General features: G+C 50.3%; 1 protein-coding gene across 5 annotated transcripts in view; it reads left to right on the top strand.

Moving 5' to 3' along the window:
• Positions 1 to 19,430, top strand: part of SEZ6 (seizure related 6 homolog) — a 99,981-nt gene that overhangs the window by 75,169 nt on the left and 5,382 nt on the right. For 2 of the 5 annotated variants that reach the window (XM_077311769.1, XM_077311768.1), the window contains exons 5-16: positions 2,377 to 2,562; positions 2,675 to 2,843; positions 3,855 to 4,021; positions 4,688 to 4,882; positions 7,363 to 7,501; positions 8,900 to 9,096; positions 9,910 to 10,104; positions 11,595 to 11,786; positions 16,971 to 17,168; positions 18,259 to 18,297; positions 18,505 to 18,625; positions 18,710 to 18,812. In XM_077311769.1, the coding sequence (XP_077167884.1) occupies positions 2,377 to 2,562; positions 2,675 to 2,843; positions 3,855 to 4,021; positions 4,688 to 4,882; positions 7,363 to 7,501; positions 8,900 to 9,096; positions 9,910 to 10,104; positions 11,595 to 11,786; positions 16,971 to 17,168; positions 18,259 to 18,297; positions 18,505 to 18,625; positions 18,710 to 18,812 (1,901 nt within the window). Of the gene's footprint in view, positions 1 to 2,376; positions 2,563 to 2,674; positions 2,844 to 3,854; positions 4,022 to 4,687; positions 4,883 to 7,362; positions 7,502 to 8,899; positions 9,097 to 9,909; positions 10,105 to 11,594; positions 11,787 to 16,970; positions 17,169 to 18,258; positions 18,298 to 18,504; positions 18,626 to 18,709; positions 19,311 to 19,430 lie in introns of those variants that run through there. The other 3 variants (XM_077311767.1, XM_077311766.1, XM_077311770.1) reach the window with 2 other exon arrangements.

Genomic DNA, 19,430 nt, shown 5'->3' with positions numbered 1-19,430 from the left:
GGTGCGACAACCCTGCAGAACTGTCCAAGGTCCTGCAGGGCCCTGATCTCCCCAGGGAGAGTATTAATCAAGCTGGGGCCAAAGCTGAAAAGGCCCCAGCCCTGAAGACAGAAGTGTTTTTGCTTGGGGGGGGGGGGTGGGGGGGCTGCCAATCCTGCCCTACCCAGCTTATTCCTCCTACCTCTTCCCTCGGGCACAAGGCCCCTCTCTCTCCCCCTGCAGAATTGTTTCCCATCTTCTGGATTGCTGGCCAAACCCGCCCATGGGCAGTTTTGGGTGGAAATTTTTAAATTATTATTTGCATGCCAATGTAATCCAACAGGTCTCCTGGCTATTAGAAGGGGGGAGATAGGCAAAGGCCTTCTGGTATGGGACGCAGCCAGCGTGGTTGTGGGTCTCGTCCCCCCTACACAGCCAGCACAGGGGCTGCCTCCGCACCAGGGTTTCCTTTGCAGCTGCAGCACAATTAGCTAATTGGGAGCTTGCTAATCACTGCCGGAGCTAATCGCCGATGCTGCCAGGTTAAAGCGGGCACCCACCGAAGAGACACTTAATGGGGAGCTAATTGGTCCCAGCAATTAACGTAATTTGCATGGAGAATGGGAGGGGGGCTGCTGCTGTCGTGACTCCCACCGTCAGGTCTCGCTCGGCACCTGGATTCCTTCTCGCTCCTCCGGCCTCCCTTCCTACCAGGCAGTGCCCCCTCCCAGGTCTGTGCCAGTTGATCAGACATGGCATGGATGCGTTTCAAGAGGGTCCTGCCAAGAGCCTTCACTGAGGCAGGCCAGCCACACCGCCCCCTTCCTTCGGGTCATGCAACTACAGCTCTGTGGATTGATCAATGGACTTCCCTTTTAATCCCCCTTTGCCCATGAGCCTCCATCCCTTGATCTCCTTGTCTCCTTGTCCCAGGGTCTCCTTGTCCCAACATCTCCCAGCCCACACTGGGTGAATGCCAGCATTGCCAGCCCCCTGTTACAAAACACCAGAAGATTGGGGGGGGGTAGCCCTAGGAAGGTGTGGAATAGGAAGGGGAGGAGCCTCCAAATGTCTGATGCCATGGACTCCACCTTCCAAAGCATCCATTTTCTCCAGGTGAATGCATCCCTGTTGCCACCTGGAGGCTGGGTAACAGTTAAGTCTGTAGGATCAGTGAATACAGACGTGATAGGTCTTTGCACACAGCTCTCTTTATTAGAAGTAACAACCAGCAAACAACCAGCAAACTACCTAACAAAGAACAAAGGGAATACCACAGACTTATATACACTTTAGCTGGCCTGCCAAGAGTTCTGATTGGCCCTTAACAAAGCCCTTTGATTGGTCCGTAAGTTTTAGCAGTTCTAGTCTACAATTGGTGAACTTCTCAAGCCCTGATTTGCTTAGCAGGTTGCATGATCACTATTCTGTCCATATACAAGGTACAGAAAAGAAGAGACAGCAAAAAACCCAACCTGAAAAACAGATGAGGACCAAAGAGGCTGAAGGGACACAAAAGTATGAAAAGATTTAGTAAATAAACAATTTATTAAACAGAGCTCAAGCTAATTAAAAACATTGAAAGGGAACACTTCTTTCACTATAGATCATATGCATATCAGTAAAACGTGTACACCATCAGTACAAAAAACTCAGACCTAACACTCCCCTGGATCTAAGTAGATCAAAACGTGTGTCTCTCTGTAGGCAAGGTCAGAAGCTATAGCAAAAGGAAGTGTTCCCTTTTTATGTTTTTTAAATATTTTAAATAATAATAATAATTACCTTGAGCTCTGTTTAATACGTTTTTATTTAGAAAAAGAAGAGTTGGTTTATATACCCTTGTTCCCTGACTGAAGGAGTCTCCAAGCGGCTTCCGATCGCCTTCATAGAATCATAGAGTTGGAAGGCACCTCCAAGATCATCTAGTCCAACCCCCTGCACAGTGCAGGAACTCACAACTGCCTGCCTACCCACAGTAACCCCCATTTCATGCCCAAGTGATCCCCCTACTAAAAATCTCCAGAATTCAGCCTGGCCTGGAAGGAATTCACTTCCCTTCCTCTCTCCGCAACAGACACCAGATGAGGTAGGTAGGGCTGGAAGAGCTCTGACAGGACTGCTCTGTGAGAACAGAACTATCAGGACTGTGATTAGCCCAAGGTCACCCAGCCAGCTGGCTGGCCAGATTAGAAGCTGCTGCTCTTAACCATGACGTCAAGTAGTATACTTTTGTGTCCCTCGGCCTCTTTGGCCTTCACTTTCATTGCAAGGTGACACTAAGGAGGCAAAATAAACCGCACGCTGTTATTGCCCTACAAGCGAGTAGGGTAATCTTGCTGCACAGCATCCGCTTCTCCACACCTGCCGGCCTTAATCCTTTCTCCCTTTCTGCAGCCTACCTGCTGAGCTGTGCCTTCCCAACGCGTCCGGCCTACGGCGACGTCTCTGTCACTAGCTTGCACTCCGGGGGCAGCGCCTACTTCTCTTGCGCCACAGGTTACCAGCTCATGGGTCAGGCCCACCTCACCTGCCTCAATGCCACACGGCCCTTTTGGAGCAGCCGGGAACCAACATGTGTCGGTCAGTGAAGGCCCCAGCAGGCCACTCCACAAGTGGGGTGAGGGAAGGGTTCATGGGGTCTTTCTCCATCGAGCTTCCACCCAACCCATCTGGCGATCCTTTCCCATTGCAGCGGCTTGTGGCGGTGTCATCCGGAACGCCACCGTGGGCCGCATCATCTCTCCGGGTTTCCCTGCCAGCTACAGCAACAACCTGACCTGCCATTGGCTGCTGGAGGCCCCACCGGGACAACGGCTGCATCTCCACTTTGAGAAGGTCTTGCTGGCGGAAGATGATGACAGGTGAGCTCCCGTGCCCCAGGTGGCCATCTTGAGGCCGCCATTTTGAAGGCCCCTAACACTGCAATGGGCTGACAAATGTTTTTTTTCTTCAGTGGGTAAGGAAATGCTTCCTTGTGTGAGAAGACTGAGCATCTTAGCATTGGGCAAGAATGCTTCCAGCAAGAATGCTTCCAGACTCCCCTTTTTCCTAGCTCTGTTTAGAGGTGGCTGGGATCTGAAGTAGCAAGAGGCTACTTTCCCTTGTAGCAGCACAGGGAAGGCTAAAGCTGGTAGAGTCTCCTTCTGACACAGCTCTACCCATGACCTGGCTGGAAATCCTGCTGAAGAGTCTGGAACTTGGCTCTAAAGTCTTCCGGCCTCTTGCTTTGTAGCTTTCCCCTCTTCCCCACCCTACCCACTACCTACCCGGAATCAGATCCTGCTCAGTTTTGCCTCTAAAGTCCTCCAGCCACTTGCTAAGTCCCTGGGCTTCATGGATATCACCTCTTCCCCCATCCACCTGCCTGTCTAGCCCCTACCGGCCCGGAGCCTGATCCTGTTAAGCCTCAGGTCTATGTTCCTCCAGCCACTTGCTAAGCCCCTGGGCTTCATGGATATCACCTCTTCCCCCATTCGCCTGCCTGTCTAGCCCCTACCGGCCCGGAGCCTGATCCTGTTAAGCCTCAGGTCTATGGTCCTCCAGACACTTGGTAAGCCCCTGGGCTTTGTGGATACCACCTCATCCCCTCCTCCACCTGTCTGTCTAACCCCTACTGACCCAGAGCCTGATCCTGTTAAGCCACGGGTCTGTGGTCCTCCAGCCACTTGCTAAGCCCTTGACCTTCATGGAAACCACCTCTTCCCCCACCTGCCTGCCTGTCTAGCTCCTACCGGCCCAGAGCCTGGTCCTGCTTAGCTGGGATTCTATCTCCAGCACCTTGTTCTCATGGATGCCTGAATCCTGGCCCTACCCCCCTCCCCGCCAGGTTTTGCTTGGCCCCTTCTGAGGCCTCTTTTCCATCTTCCTTGCAGGCTCATTATTCGGAATGGAAACGACATTGAAGCACCCCCCGTGTATGATTCCTATGAGGTGGAATACCTGCCGATCGAGGGACTGGTCAGCACGGCACGTGGCTTCTTCATCGAGCTGACCACCGACAGCAGTGGTGTGGCCACAGGCATGGCACTGCGGTACGAAGGTGAGACTGAAGGGCTGTCAAGATATATACGGTCATACCACCCGATAAACATTTAACAATTTTTTTTTAATATTGTGCAAAAATTAACTCCCACCCATGCAGGAAACCCTTCGAGGGCCATCAAGAAAACCTAGGGTTTCATGAAACCCGGGTTGAGAAAGCCTGAGCCCATTATGCACATGTAGGATGATGCACTTTTAGTGCGCTTTTGCGGCTGGACTTTCCTGTGCAGAACAGGATAATCTGCTTCTGAAGTGCGTTATCCAATGTGTGCAGAATGGGCCCTGATTTAGAAGATTTGGTGATTTGTTGATTTTGTTGTTGAGTCACAACAACTGACATGGCAACCTCCCAGGGTTTTCAGAGCAGGAGATGTGCAGAGGTGGGGTTCCTTGGAGGTCTCCCATCTAACCAGGGCAGCCCCTGCTTAGCTTCCAAGACCAGATGAGTTCAAGCTAGCCTGGGCTTTAGAAATGCACAGGTTCCATTTATCCATTGTAATATTTAGTCCTCTTGCATGAATTGGCCTAATTTCCTTTCCAAGGCATCTTAAATTACCGCTACATCCTGAGGCAATGAATCCCGCCGGCTTCATTACAAGTGACATGAAGGCCCTTTCTTTGTCCCTGCCTATTCTCTTTCTCCCTTCTGTTCTGTCTGTCGCAGCCTTCGAACCAGGGCACTGCTACGAGCCGTTCGTCAAGTACGGGAACTTCACCACCAGCGACACCACCTACAGTCTAGGCGCCACGGTGGAATTTGCCTGTGAGGCCGGCTACACCCTGGAGCAAGGATCTGTTATCATCGAGTGTGTTGACCCCACCAACCCCCAGTGGAATGAGACAGAGCCGGCCTGTCGAGGTAGGTCGACAGGGGTGCCTGACGAGGAGGGGGACTGGGGTGAGTTTGCTGGGGAGCGTCCAGGGTAGTTGTTTTGAAAGTGGATAGGCCACCTCTCCACTTTCTCTCACTGCTGTCCAGTGGCAAAAGAGCCAGCTTGGTGTGGTCGTTAAAGAGCAGTGGCCTCTAAAATGAACAAGTGGGTTTTATCCTCCCTACCCATCCATCTCTAGCCTGTTGGGTGATCTTGGGCCAGTCACAGCTCTCTTAGAACTCACTCAGCCCCATCTACTTCCCAGGGTGTCTGTTGTGAGGAGAGGAAGGGAAGGTACTTGTAGGATGCTTTGAGACTCCTCCTGGTAGTAAAATCAGAGTACAAAAAATAACTCCTTCTCCACTACATCTTCTCCTTTTTTCCTCCTCCTCTTCTCCTTCTTTTTTTCCTCTTCTCCTTCTCCTTCTCTTTCTTCTTTTTCTCCTCCTTCTCACTGTCTCCTTCTCTCCAGAGACCTCCTAAAGATAGCAAACAAGATTAAAGCAATTCAACAATAAAAACATATTGCCTGGGCTATCCAGGGTGTAGTCTGCACAGGGCTTTTTGCCCACTCCCAGTCTGAATAAATCCCTGCCATCTACACTGAATTCGATTTCCATTTTGATTTTGGGCATTTTAAATTTTCCCTCTGCAACATGCATGATTGATCCAGAGTAACCCTACCTTTCCCCCGCAATATCCAGAAGTGGATATAACCCTCAATATTTGAAAAACCGGCATCAGTAAATGTGTAGATTCCTGCTTTTTGCAAATTAACTCTCTTCTCCATGCCTGTAGCAAAGCAGTCTTCCCTAATTGACAAAGGTGTCAGTTCAAAGACTTCCTTTTTTTTTTTCATACTTGATGTAGTCTGATATTATCTCAAGAGATATATAGTCAGTTCCCATTACATATTGGTTCAAAGACTTCCTTATTCCTGGTTCCTGGTTGCAAGGGTTGTCTTAAAGTGACTGTGCTCCAGAAGGCCTCTTAGCAGAGATTTGCCTTATTTCCCCCTCCTTTGCTGTCTCCAATCCTCCCCCCACCCCTGTTCAAGAAAAGAGACTCCTGCTGTGCTTGGATCCCCTCCCCACTCTGAGCTTCCCCAATCAAGTGCAGAACACTCTCAATTGTGGGGGGGGGGGATAGAGGAAGACTCGAGTTCAAATCAATCTGAATTCAGCAGGATCCACAATGGAAAAAACAAAGAAAGTGCAGAATCAGCCCTGGTCGGGGCTTACACCATGGTTGATAGCACTGAAGCCACTGAAAGATTATTCTCCTAGTGCAGAATGTCTGTCATGGCCACGCACAAAGAAGAGGCCGTTTCCATCCCAACTCTCTGACTGAATCCAAGTTGAAACGGGTCTTGATCAATTGGCCTCCTCCACGATGGCCTGAAGCTGAGCGGCTGTCACTCACTTGAGCCCCTTGCCCGAGGCCGAAATGTTGGCCACTGGGCAGCATTTATTCTGGTCATTTGGCTCCAGGGAAGCCTTCTTCCTGGCAAGAGCTTTTCAGAAGGCTCCTGAAAGAACCTGCAATATTCATCCTCTTCTGCAGAGGCTCACTTTGGCGCTTCCACACATCCTTGATCATGCACTTTCGATCCGCTTTTGATACACTTTCATGATCGTTCACCTGTGGGTTTCTCTGTTGTACACAGTAAAATCCAGTTGCAAAGAACGCTGAAAGTAAATTGGGGGTGCACCGGCCAACACGTGTTGGATGCCAGCCTTTATCGACCTGCGTCCTATCTCCAGTTTCTGGGCAAGGTGACCGAGCAGACAGTGAAAGGCAGAGCAATGGAAGACATCTGCCCTTGACCCACTTCAACCTGGCTTCAGTCCAGGATCTGAGCCTGAAGCCTGAAGCAATGGCAGACATCCTTGGATGAGACATCTGCCCTTGACCCGCTTCAATCTGGCTTCAGCCCAGGATTTGAGACTTGGTTGCCAACCTTCACTTACATCACTGCTGGTGATGCCAGGCTCCAGGACCTGACATTACAGCTCATCTTCAGGTGACATAGATCACTGCCCCCAGAGAAAATGCCTGTTTTGGAGGATGGACTCCATACCGTTATACACCACTGATGTCCCTCCCTGCCCCAAATCCTGCCCACTCCCAGCTCCACCCCCCAGTTCTCCAGCTCTTTCCCAACCCCCTTCTGTTAGCCCCATCAGCAGCACTGGACATGAGTGACCACAATATTTTCCTGGGCTGATTTTGTTCAATATTTGTTATATGAGGGACAGCCTGCTGTTGCTTTCTTTATTTACTGCTGGAAGGAAGTGAAGCAGTTCCATAGGCAAGGCAGAATCCACTTGCTGGGATGTTCTGTGCCCTGAGGGACGTTCTGTGCCCTGTACTGTTGTTCTTTATGCCCATTCCATCTCTCGGTCCGGTGGACCTGCCTTCCTGAACTCCACACTCCCTTCTGACCTGTGTTTTCTGGATCCCACAGCTGTGTGCAGTGGGGAGATCACAGATGCAGCTGGCGTGGTTCTCTCTCCGAATTGGCCAGAGCCCTACGGGAAGGGTCAGGACTGTATCTGGGGCTTGCATGTGGAAGAGGACAAGCGCATCATGCTGGATATCAAAGTGTGAGTATGCCAGCATTATGCCAGCTGCACCAAAAAATCCTGGGAGTGGCAGAGGGTTGTGGCAATGGAATCCACGGGAACAGGCTTCCTCAGGAGGTGGTGGGTTCTCCATCTTTGGAGATTTTTAAACAGAGGCTGGATAGGCAGGGGCTCATGGGAATCGTAGTACATGGACATCTGGAGGACCACAGGTTGACTACCCAAGGAAGTCCTCTTCGGGGATCAAAAGACATCTGGGTTTGGTTACTTATCTGTTCCATATGTTCTTGGTGATTCTGTATTGGCTGCATTACACAGTAAACACAACTTAAGATTTTATCCACGTTTGTAACTTGTATTGTGGGCATGTTTATTCTGTACTTGCAACTTACTTGCAATTATTGTGATCACTTCTTGTTTGCATGGTTGTTACAGCTTCGGCTTCAACAATACATTCAAATTCACTGCTTTCTAGGGATTCGTTCATTATGGGCAAGTAATTATTACAATAGATATTTGTATTTCAAACAAAACCTTTTGCAGCTCAACCTTTAGGCTCCTAACATTTTATCAGGCTGGGTTTTTGTTTCCCTTTTTGGTTATTCACCCTGCAAGGCTGTCAAAGCAAGAGATATTCAGAAACAATTTAACATTGCCTGTACCAATCGTGGTGTTCTCCCTTCCAAATACAACCAAGGTTGACCCTGCTTAGCTTCCAAGGTCTAATGAGGTCGGACTAGCTGGGGCTAGCGTGATCAGGGCAAATACCTGAGTCGGACACTCCGTCCCCCCTCCTGCATGGGGGGAGGAGGCCAGAAAGTCACCCGCTGTCAGCAGAAATCCCACAGAAATACTCAGCTGGATCCCAGCCCAGATACACAGGGGGAAAGGACTTTTCAAATTTACTGAGAGAATAAAGGGGGGAAGCCCTCAAAAGCAAACATTGAAAGCAGCTCAGTTAAAAGAAGGGGCTTTAACTTACGCAAGTAAAACGCCCAAGCGTTTCTTCCTCGTCTGTACTTGGTTCCAGCTGCAGTTAATTTCACGTGGTTATTTTTTACCCAGATTGTGCCCGCTTGAAGGTGCTAGGATTGTGCAGACTGCAAACATTTTTCTTTCATAATAGATATTCCCTGCCCTGGAAATAGGTTGGAAGGAGAGATGGACCAAGCTGGTTCATCAGATCTTGGAAGCTCAGCGGGGATTGGCCCTGCTTTGTCCTTGGCTGGGAGACCACTGAGGAAATCCAGGGCTGCTAAAGCAGAGGCAAGCAATGGCAAACCACCTCCATTCATCTCTGCCCTCAAAAGCTGCCACCTGAAGGCACTCTCCACCACTGGGAAAGGGAGCCACAGAACCATCCAGACCCCCCCCCCCTGCAGTGTCCTATACTGATAGCAGCACCCAACGTGTTCCTAGGTTGCGGCTGGGCAAAGGGGATGCGCTGACCTTCTACGATGGAGATGACCTGACGGCGCGCATCCTGGGCCAGTACTCCGGCCTCAACCGGCGCTTCAAGCTGTTCACATCAACAGCGGATGTCACCATCCAGTTTCAGTCGGACCCCGGAAGCAGCGGCTTAGGCTACCAACAGGGATTCATCATCCACTTTACAGGTGCGCGTCACGTTTCCTGGATGTTTGGAACGCAAGGGCTCTGCGGCAAAACTCCCCAGCTTTCCCTCTGCTTAATTTGCTTTTTGGGGATGGGTTATCAGAAGAAATCCAGACTCTGCAATGCTCAGTTTGAGCATTTGTGTGCTGCTTGATTCTTTTCAGGTGCAGGATTTGGCAGTGGAAGCAACTAAAGCTTCCACGGTTACAAAAAAGAAAAGAAAACTGGATAGAGTGCCATCAGATCATGTGCCTGGCACACAGCTGCTGCTGAAATCAGAAGCTTTAGGTTGAGTTCTCTTCCTCTGTCAAACTTACTCGGTTAGGGCTAGTTAGTGTGGTGTTAGATTATGTGCCTGGCACACAGCTACTGCTGAAATCAGAAGCTCTGGGTTGAGTTCTCCTCCTCTGTCAAACTTAACTCTGTTAGGGCTAGATTGAAGTAGGCGCCATTGGACTCAAGATTTGGTCTGAAATAGCAGAACAAATTTTGCATCCAATGCCACCTTTAAGAACAACAACTTGAATAAAACTATGTTGGTCTTAAAGGTGCCATTGGACTCAAAATGTTCTTTAGGGCTAATTAGGGTGCAGTTAGATCATGTGCCTGCCACACAGCTGCCACTGGTAAATCAGCAGCTCTGGGTCGAGTTCTCCTCCTCCGTGAAACTTACCCTGAAATAACAGTATTGTGCATTTCCCTGCACCGCTGGCAGGGAGGTCAAGGGAGCATGCAGGGGTGTCTGTGGCCAGGCAGGGAACAGCCACATCTGATCTCCTATCTCTCCAATCAACACGTGCTCCTTTTCCTCTCAGAGGTGCCCCGCAATGACACTTGTCCTGAGCTGCCAGAGATCCCAAATGGCTGGAAGACTGTGTCACACCCAGAGCTGATCCACGGCACTGTGGTCACCTACCACTGCTACCCTGGCTATGAACTGGTGGGCACCGAGCTCCTGATGTGCCACTGGGACTTGACCTGGAGTGGGGACCTACCCTCTTGCCAGAGAGGTGAGTACACAGAGGGGAGACATGCTAATGCCACACAGAGAAGGAGGGGCCTCCTCCTCATTTCCTGTATATTTTGTTCCCCCACTGCATTAATTGTCAATCTTTATCTAGACAAGCCTTTCTCGACCTTTTTGCCATTGAGAAACCCTTGAAACATTCTTCAGGCTTTGAGAAACCCCAGAAGAGGCACGATCGTGCAGAATTAGGTTGGGAAGCACAGCTGTGGACACGCCCACCTGGGGACCCTCCCCTTCCCACCCACCCCTCCAGGCCCATTTTGGCCATTTGGGGAGGGGAAGGTCGGTCAACATGACCATATATGGTTATATCACGCAACAAATGTTTAACAAATTTAAAATATATATAAAAAACAATTCACTCCCCCCTATTCAGGAAGCCCCTCTAGGGCCATCAAGAAACCCTAATGAGGAATCCCACCAGACCCACTAGGAATGCAACAAGGTAGAGGCAGAGAAAGGGGAGAGTTCTTTCCTGAGCTGGAGATTGCTCAGGAATAGGATTTTGTGTGTGTGCCCACGCAGGCACGCATGTGTGCACTGAACCTGGAGGCGCTTGTTGGTCTAAAACTTCAAAAAGCATATAAGTATTTTGTAGATCAGCTCCTGGGAGAATGGGTGGGCATCCCTCTTTCTTGCAGACATGGGGATAGCCCTGAGAGTTATTCTCGGTGTCCCACTCACCCCTTTGCCCAGTCCTTTGGAGTCCAGACATGAGACAGAGCTTTCTGGGTTTCCTTCTAGCTTGTTGGCAAGAGCACAGGTCACACTGCATGGAGTCTCCTTGCGTAAGGTAAATGCATACATTCCACAAAGCTTTCTTGCCTGGCGTACACTCTGTGGCCGCTCTCTGGCACACACGCCTTTGCTCCAGTACACAATTTGGAAGCAGATGGAGAAAGGCCCTGAAAGAGACTATCAAGTTTTGGTTATGCCTTGAGCTCCCCCTGCTGGCACTACGCAGGCCTTGCCACGCAGGTTCTTGCTCGGACGGTAGTTTTCTTTCCAAGGAACATGGAAGACGGATTCTTTTCCGAGATAACATGAATTGGCAGGGCAGGATTTAGTCAGAAATCCCTTCTCATGCAAGCTCTCTCAACAAAATTATCGCTTTCCAAGTTTGTGTCCACCTAATTGGAAAGTCTGTTTTCTTTTTCGGCAGCGTTGCCAGATACTGGGATGGAAGTAGAGATTTCTAGAGAGCAAAGATATTGTAAAAGCTGAAGATTTGTTGGATTCATAAATGTTGTTAAATGGGTGCAACATTCATCACCAGTTTATCAGCAGAGGCCTACATCAAAGAAGACCAGTGGCCCACTGTACGGCCTGCGTGACTCCAGATTTCAATTTTGAAAGTTTTGCTGCGTTCTAAATTTTCATGAGGAAATTTCATGCCAGAGCAAACTGAGCTGGTGTGTAGCAGATCCCTCTCTCCCTGTCCTGCCACACTTGTCTTCTCTGTTCTGTCTGTAGTGACCACGTGCCGGGACCCCGGAGACGTGGATCATGGCCGCCGCATGGTCTCCAGTAGCAAGTTCCCTGTCGGCTCCACCGTCCAGTTCATCTGCGACAAGGGCTACACGCTGACCGGGAGTGGAGTGATCACCTGTCACAACCGACACGCCGGAGATCCCAAGTGGAGCGATCGTCTTCCCAAATGCATCCGTAAGTCACTCACGATCGCAGGCTCGAGACAGGCCCACTCCATTTCCACACGTAGCCTGCTGGGTGACCTTGGGCCAGTCACAGTTCTATCAGGGCTCTCTCAACCCCACCTTACCTCACTGGATGGCTGTTGCAGGAAGAGGAAGGCAACTGTAAGCTGCTTGAGACTCTTTTGGATACAGAAAAGCAGGGTACAAAATACCAGCTCTTCTTGACAGCCAGCTTGATGTAGTAGTTAGGGGTGGCGGCCCCAAATCTGGAGAACCGGGTTTTCCCCTACTCCTCCACATGTGAGCAGCTGGGTGACCTTGAGCCAGTCACAGTTCTCTCAGAGCTCTCTCAGTCTCATCTATCTCACGGGGTGCCTGCTGTGGGGAGAAGGCTAGGTGAATTTAAGCCACCTTGATACTCTTTCAGGTCGTCAAAAGCAGGATACAAGAAAACAGCTCTTCTTAAGGAGGCACTTAACTTTAAGGAGAGCTGAGCTTTAAGGGAAGCTAAAAACTGCGGAGCTGTTCAGTTTAGGTGAAAAAGCCAAAAGGAGGTTGATAAAATTAGGTTTATAGAATTAGACTTGGGGGAGAAACAGTGGAGGTAAATTTTTTCTCCCCCTCAAAATACTAAAATTTAGGAGCACCTGATGAACTTGAGGGGCAGACAAAAGACCACGTTTCTTTAAACAAGGGATGCTAAGAACAACAAAAAGGGAGTTGTTCTTTTCAGGTAGGTCCCAAAAACGAGGAAGGAGGTGGGGGACCAGTACGTTTGATGGAAGGTGAGAGCAAGGGAAGTCTTGCTTCACCTTCATCGTCTCCCCAAAGCTAGCAAAAATAGCACCAATAGCCAGGGGAGAGGATTGGAACTCAAGGTGGTAGAGAGTAGGTCAAGGAGTGCCTGGCAAAGATTTAAATGAATTCTGGCCTTCTGGGCTGGCTAGGAACCTGCTGATAGACTCTGAGCTTTTCTTCTCCAGTGGCAGCAATATTGGGGCATTGGGCAACAGTTCAGGGTGGGAACCCAGAACCCCAGCCTGCCCACCCTATTCCCCAGGCGCAAGCAAAGCCCTTGCCCCATGCAAAGTGGGCAGGCACATGCTGCCACTGCCCTGCACCCCAGAGAGGGGAGAGCAGCCTTTTTCAACTTTTTTGCTGTTCAGGCTTCGAGAAACCCCAGAAGTGGTGCAATCATGCAGAATATGGTTGGGAAGCAAAGCTGTGGACACGCCCACTCAGGGCTCCTCCCCTTCCCACCCCCTCCAGGCCCATCATTGGCCACTTTTGGGGTGGGCGGGGGCAGGTCAACATGACCATATATGGTCACATCATGATAAATGTTTAACAAACGTAAACAATTTATAACAAAATTAATTAGTGGCCACCTATTCAGGAAACTCTTCCAGGGCCATCAAGAAACCTCAGGGTTTTGAGAAAACCTGGAGTAGGGACACACTGTCAGCCCCAAGTCAGCTACTTGAGAGCTGGAAGGGGCCAGGGGTGACCCTGTCTGCTCCTCCTCTTCATTCCCGCTCTGCTGGAAGGGAAGGGGCTTGGGTGCTGAAGGTGCCTTATGGCTGAGATAGGAATGCCAGCCTCCAGGTGGAACTCCCCCAGAATTACAGCTCATCTCCAGGCTACAGAGATTAGTTTCCCTGGAGAAGAGGGATGCTTTGGAAGATAGACTCTATATGGCCTTATCCCCCACTGAGGTCCTTGTCCTCCCCAAATCTCCTGGAGTTTCCCAACCTGGATCTGGTAACCCAAGCTGTCCATTCCCTACCAGTGGCTGGGGGGTGGGCGGGGAGAGGCTGATAACCCTAGGCTAAGACTGCCCCTTCTGTCACCTGGGAGAAATCTTGGAGGACCTGCTCAGTGCCATGAAAAAAGAAACCAGCAGATGTCGTGCCGATCTTCCAAAAGGAGGACTGAGGAAACCACAGAATCATCTCCTTGAAGGCAGGAGTGGAGTTAATTAATGTTTTATAAATATTTTAAATGTGTTAAATATTTATTGGGTAATGCATGGTCATGTCAACCCCCTCCGCCTCTCCAAATAGCCAGTGATGAGCCTGGAAGGGGTGGAGAGGGGAGGGGCCCCAGGTGGGTATGTCCACAGCTCTGCTTCCCAACCAAATTCTGCATGATTGTGCCACTTCTGGGGGTTCTTGAAGCCTGAAGAACTTTTCAGGGGTTTATCAATAGTAAAAAAAAGTTGAGAAAGGCTTCTTTAGAGGATAACAATACAGTTCATGATGATCTTGATAGGTTGGAAAGTTTGGCTGGAAATCACAAACTTAAATTCTCTGGAGACTAATGGGAAACTCTGCATAAAAGCAAAAAAATAAATAAAAGCTAAACTCTGCCTTTAAGCAAAAACAACAACAACAACAATACAACCATGTGGGGAAACCTAACTTGGCAGTAGAATGTGTAAAAAGAGGTCTCAGGGTCACAACTGAGCACAATTTATTTACTTATAGTTGGATTTATTAATCAGCACTCCCAGACCAAGCCGGCTCGTGGCAGTTTACCTAAAATCCCCATAAAACAGAACAAAATACAGTCATAGGCCGCTTAATCCCATCTATTCCCTCCCACCTCACCAGTCCAGACCCAGCACCCTACTGCCTGCCAACCTGAATAAGAATGCAAAAAAAAAGGCACTACAAATTTTGTTGTCGTTATCAAAAGTGCAGGAGGCAAGTCACTAGGAATCCTCGTTTCCCTCAATGCTGTGCTGGTGAGCCCTCCTCGGGAGTACATTCCGTCCCACCCCGATTGTCTCCCTTTACAAAAGAGAAAGGCAAACCGAAACGGGTTCAGAGAGGGCACCAGAGAGGACAGTGAGCCTGGGAAACAAGCCCTGCGAGGAAAAATTAAGAGAATGAAGCAGGTTTCGCCTGAGGGAGAAAATGCCAGAGTGTGTGCTCTTCACATACCAGGGAGCCTACTACTGAGGAGGGGGTGAGGAAGACTTTCAGAGGCCATGAATCGATGGAATGGGCTTAGGAGGAGATATGCTGGTTGAACATTTACAGCAGGCTTTCTCAACCAGGGTTTTGTGAAGCCAGTTCGGTGTAGTGGTTAGGAGTGCAGACTTCTAATCTGGCATGCTGGGTTCGATTCCCCACTCCCCCACATGCAGCCAGCTGGGTGACCTTGGGCTCTCCACGGCACTGATAAAACTGTTCTGACTGAGCAGTGATATCAGCGCTCTCTCAGCCTCACCCACCCCACAGGGTGTCTGTTGTGAGGAGAGGAAAGGGAAGGTGTCTTCTTCTTCTCCTTCTCCTCCTCCCTGGAAGGGTTTCCCAAATGGGTGGGAATTAATTAATTTTTAATATATTTTGTAAATTTGTTCAACATTTATTGGGTGATGTGACCATATACCAGGGGTAGTCAAACTGCGGCCCTCCAGATGTCCATGGACTACAATTCCCAGGAGCCCCTGACAGAGAATGCTGGCAGGGGGCTCCTGGGAACTGTAGTCCATGGACATCTGGAGGGCCACAGTTTGACTACCCCTGCCATATACGGTCATGCCAGCCTACCCATCCCCTCCCCAAATTGCCAATGATGGGCCTGAAATGGGTGGGGAGGGGCCCTAGCTGGGCATGTACACCGCTATGCTTCCGAATCATATTCTGCATGTACATGCCATTTCTGGGGTTTCTCGAAGCCTGGATGATGTTTTAGGGGTTTCACAATGGTCAAAAAGGGGAGAAAGGCTGGTTTAGAGAAACCTCCTAGCTATGAAAGAAGATCAACATTGGAGGCAGCTATCTGGGTCTCTTCCTTTCTGCAATTCTCCAAGCAAAGCCTTGAGAGATGGCCTCCAGCTTTTCAAGGCGATGCCTCGGCATCATCAGACTCCATGGCCCTCCGGCCGCTTTCAACTCTATGGCAATGCGTAATTAGCTTTTTGCACGCACTGCCTTGGGATGTGAATAGAACGACCGATATTGTCATGCCCCTGTGTAGTTCTATGGTGACGGCCTCCTTTGGAATGCTGTGGACAGTTCTGGGCATCTCAAAAAGGACATGGCACAGCTGGGGAAATAACAGAGTTGGGCCATTGAAATGTTGAGGCAGTTGGAGCATCTTCCCTATCAGGATTCAGTGGGGAGGTTTATAAAATGATGCAAGGGGTGGAGAGAGTTGACAAAGAGAAGTTTTTTCTCCCAAAATAATAGGATTTGAGGGCATCTCATGAAGCTGATGGGCAGTAGGTGCAGGGCAGACAAAGGGAAATACTACTTGACATAGAGGGTGATGAAAAGGTGGCACTCACTGCCGTGAGACGTAGTGATGGTCACGGGAATAAAAAGACTTTAAAGGGAATTCTATAGATTCATGGAAGATAAGTTTATCAGTAGCCATGGGGGCTGAGGGGAACCTCCATGTTCAGAGGCACTAAACCTTGGAATCCCGGAGCCAGGAGGCAACAGCAGGGGAAGGCCTCATCCTGTCTGACATGCTGCTGGCCATCCAGAGGAACTGGTTGGCCACTGTATGGGGCAGGCTCTTTTGTAGTGACAGCCACTAGCTTAGACAGCTTCCAGAGAAGATTACGCCAATTGGTGGAAGAGGAAAGTCCATCGAAGGCAAGTGGGCCTCTATGTCCAGAAGCTGCATAGCCTGACTGTCAACCACAGGGAAAGGCAACAAAAGGGGGAGGGCTTGGGCCTCTTGATGCCTGCTGGAGAGCTTCTTGGGGGGTCCAGATGGGCACTGCGGGACACGAGATGGAGCCCCAAATGCTGTTGGGGCTGCCCCACAAGGCAACTCATAACTGGTCCAGCTGACTCAGAATCCGTCAAAGAAATGGAGCTTCTCTGAGCAGGCAAGGATAGCAATATTCTGAGCAGGCAAGTGGAAAAAGGGCTGTACATGATTCCTACATTAACTTCCCCCAAGGGGCAGCATCAGCTAGCAGTTGTGTTAACAATACCATGAAAGGACAGAACAAATTCTCACATGACTCCTGGGGTAAGTTCAGGCAGTTCTGAGGCTTTTGCAGGGTCCAAAGGCCACTCTTGGTATGGAGGGACCTTCCTGGGGCAGTTATTATGTCTTAGGATTCCCCTCTGGCTCCTTAAGCTCTGCTGCTGTGTGGAGGGCGGGTGGGCAGATGAACACTCAGTCCGACTTTCTCTAGACTCTATTCTGGATGTTCTGCCTTTCCTAGCGGAGGTGTATGAGCCCTGCCACAACCCCGGCATCCCTGATCACAGCGCTCAGAATCCAGAGAAGAGGGTGTACCAAGCAGGGGCACTGCTGCGGTTCTCCTGTGCCACAGGCTACACGCTACTGGGTGATGCCAGCCTGCGCTGTGTGCCGGGTCACCCTTCTCAGTGGAATGGCACCCCACCTTTCTGCAAGCCAGGTAAGTCTGTCCGAGAGGGTCTGTTCTTCAGAGGGCACCACTAGCTATATCGTTTGCCCATCTGTATAGGCAAGAGAAGTCAGAATCAAGAAGTAATATGAAAGCCATCTTCTGGTACTCAAAGGGCTGTCACTTAGAGCAGGGGTAGTCAACCTGTGGTCCTCCAGATGTCCATGGACTACAATTCCCATGAGCCCCTGCCAGCAAATGCCCCTGACTTAGAGGATGGAGCAGAGCTGTTTTCTGTTGCCCCAGAGAGTCAGACCAGAACCAATGGGATGAAATTAATTCAACAGAACTGAGAACTGAACCAACACACATGCACACCCAAAAAAACCCAACTTATGAACACAGGCAATCAATGGATCCTTCTGCCAGTGCGTATTATTGGTCAGTTTCAGTTTAAACCAACTGGATCCAGAAGACGGGATCTAGCCGCACATAGATCACTGACACTGTAAGCCCTGATCCTCCCTCGGACCTTGGGCTTGATTCTCAGCAGGTCTGCAGACACAACAGGTCTCTGATGCAGAAATGGGTTCAGGAAAATCCAGCTGTGAAAAGACACTGAAAGCGTATTATCCAACACGTGCAGAATGCATCAAAAGAGAGGCAGCCCACTCAAGGACATGAGACTTAAACACACCCAGAGGGATGTAGTGCCTCCCAATGTCCAGGCATGCAGAGCTGCTCACACCAACACCAGCATCTTAGTGGGCCTAAATAGTCCAGGAAGGTTCCTCGGGGCTTGAGAACTAGCTTGGTGTAGTGGTTAGATGTGCGGAGTTCTAATCTGGCAATCTGGGTTTGATTCCCTGCTCCCCAACGTGCAGCCAGCTAGGAGACCTTGGGCTCACCACAGCACTGATAAGGCTGTTCTGACCAAGCAGTAACATCAGGGCTCTCTCAGCCTTACCTACCTCACAGGGTGTCTGTTCTGGGGAGAGGAAAGGGAAGGCTACTGTAAGCCACTTTGAGACTCCTTCAGGTAGAAAAAAGCGCCATATAAGTACCAAATCTTCTTCTTGTTCCCCAGCCCTGCTTAGCCTGGAATCCCCTTCTCAGCCCTCCCCTCTCCCTTCTTTTGCAGCCTCCACCGAGGAGTTCTACACCAATCGCAATCTGGACGGTAAGGAGAACCACAACCCATCGGCTGCCAGCAGCTTTCCCTGGGCTGAGGTTTTGTCCTGGGGAGGGAAGGAGGCTGTTGTGGGTCATCGGCCCGTGACTGGCCCTGTGTGGTTTGGCCCTCCCCTTCTGGCTGGGCTGCATGGTCCCCTTTCACCCCCTTGGCTCGCCCTGTTCCTTGCCCTCACTGTTTTCTTCTCCTCTCAAGCGGTGGCCAAAATGGCACCTGCGGAAGATCTCCTGCAGGGCTCCAACGTGGCCTTCGCCATCTTCCTGCCCGTGGCTGCCGTGGGGCTCCTCTTAGGCACCGTGTACCTCTACATCTCTAGGTGAGCCACCACGTCAGCATCCCAGGCCAAACCAGTCCCTCCAAGGGAAGCAGAGGCCTTCAGTGTCTCTGTGTTTCCTCGCAGGCACCAAGGAAAGCCATCGCTGCCGCTGCCCCTGGCGGGCTCCCACCCCTACAATCACATCACTGTGGATTCATCCTTCGACAACCCCACTTACGAAACCGGAGTAAGTGCCTGCTCCCCCCTGCGGCCTGCCCTACGGTACCCCTGGGTCAATGGGTGCAGGGGAAAGGGATCCCTTGCCAAAAGTGACATGCAGCCTTGTGGGGAGGGGGGTACTTGAGTGCGTTGTGATTTGGCTTGCCAACCTCCAGGTGCAGGACAGGGAGGAGGGGCCAGCTGACATCACATCCGGGGCTCCTCAAAGCCTGAAGAATTATTTCAGGGGCTCCTCCGTGGTCAGAAGTTTGAAAAGGGCTGCTGTATGGGACATTCTGCTGGAATGATCCTGCACTGAGCAAGGGGTTGGACTAGATAAAAACCGAATTTGGGGGGTGGGACTGAAACCGGGACCATAAAAACCCAACTGATGACAGTTAGGGCCTTCAAAAGTTGAATGTCTGTATTAATATTAAAATTGTATAACTTTTATTGTGCACAATTAAAAAAAAACTTTACGACAGTCTATGGTCTGTTGGTTCATATAGTACAGGGGTAGTCAAACTGCGGTCCTCCAGATGTCCATGGACTACAATTCCCATGAGCCCCTGCCAGCATTTGCTGGCAGGGGCTCCTGGGAATTGTAGTCCATGGACATCTGGAGGGCCGCAGTTTGACTACCCCT

This window comes from Paroedura picta, chromosome 15 (assembly GCF_049243985.1).
Source record: "Paroedura picta isolate Pp20150507F chromosome 15, Ppicta_v3.0, whole genome shotgun sequence".
NCBI classification, from domain to species: Eukaryota; Metazoa; Chordata; class Lepidosauria; order Squamata; family Gekkonidae; genus Paroedura; species Paroedura picta.
Note: the sequence above shows the minus strand (reverse complement) of the source record. Positions and strands in the feature narration are given on the sequence as shown.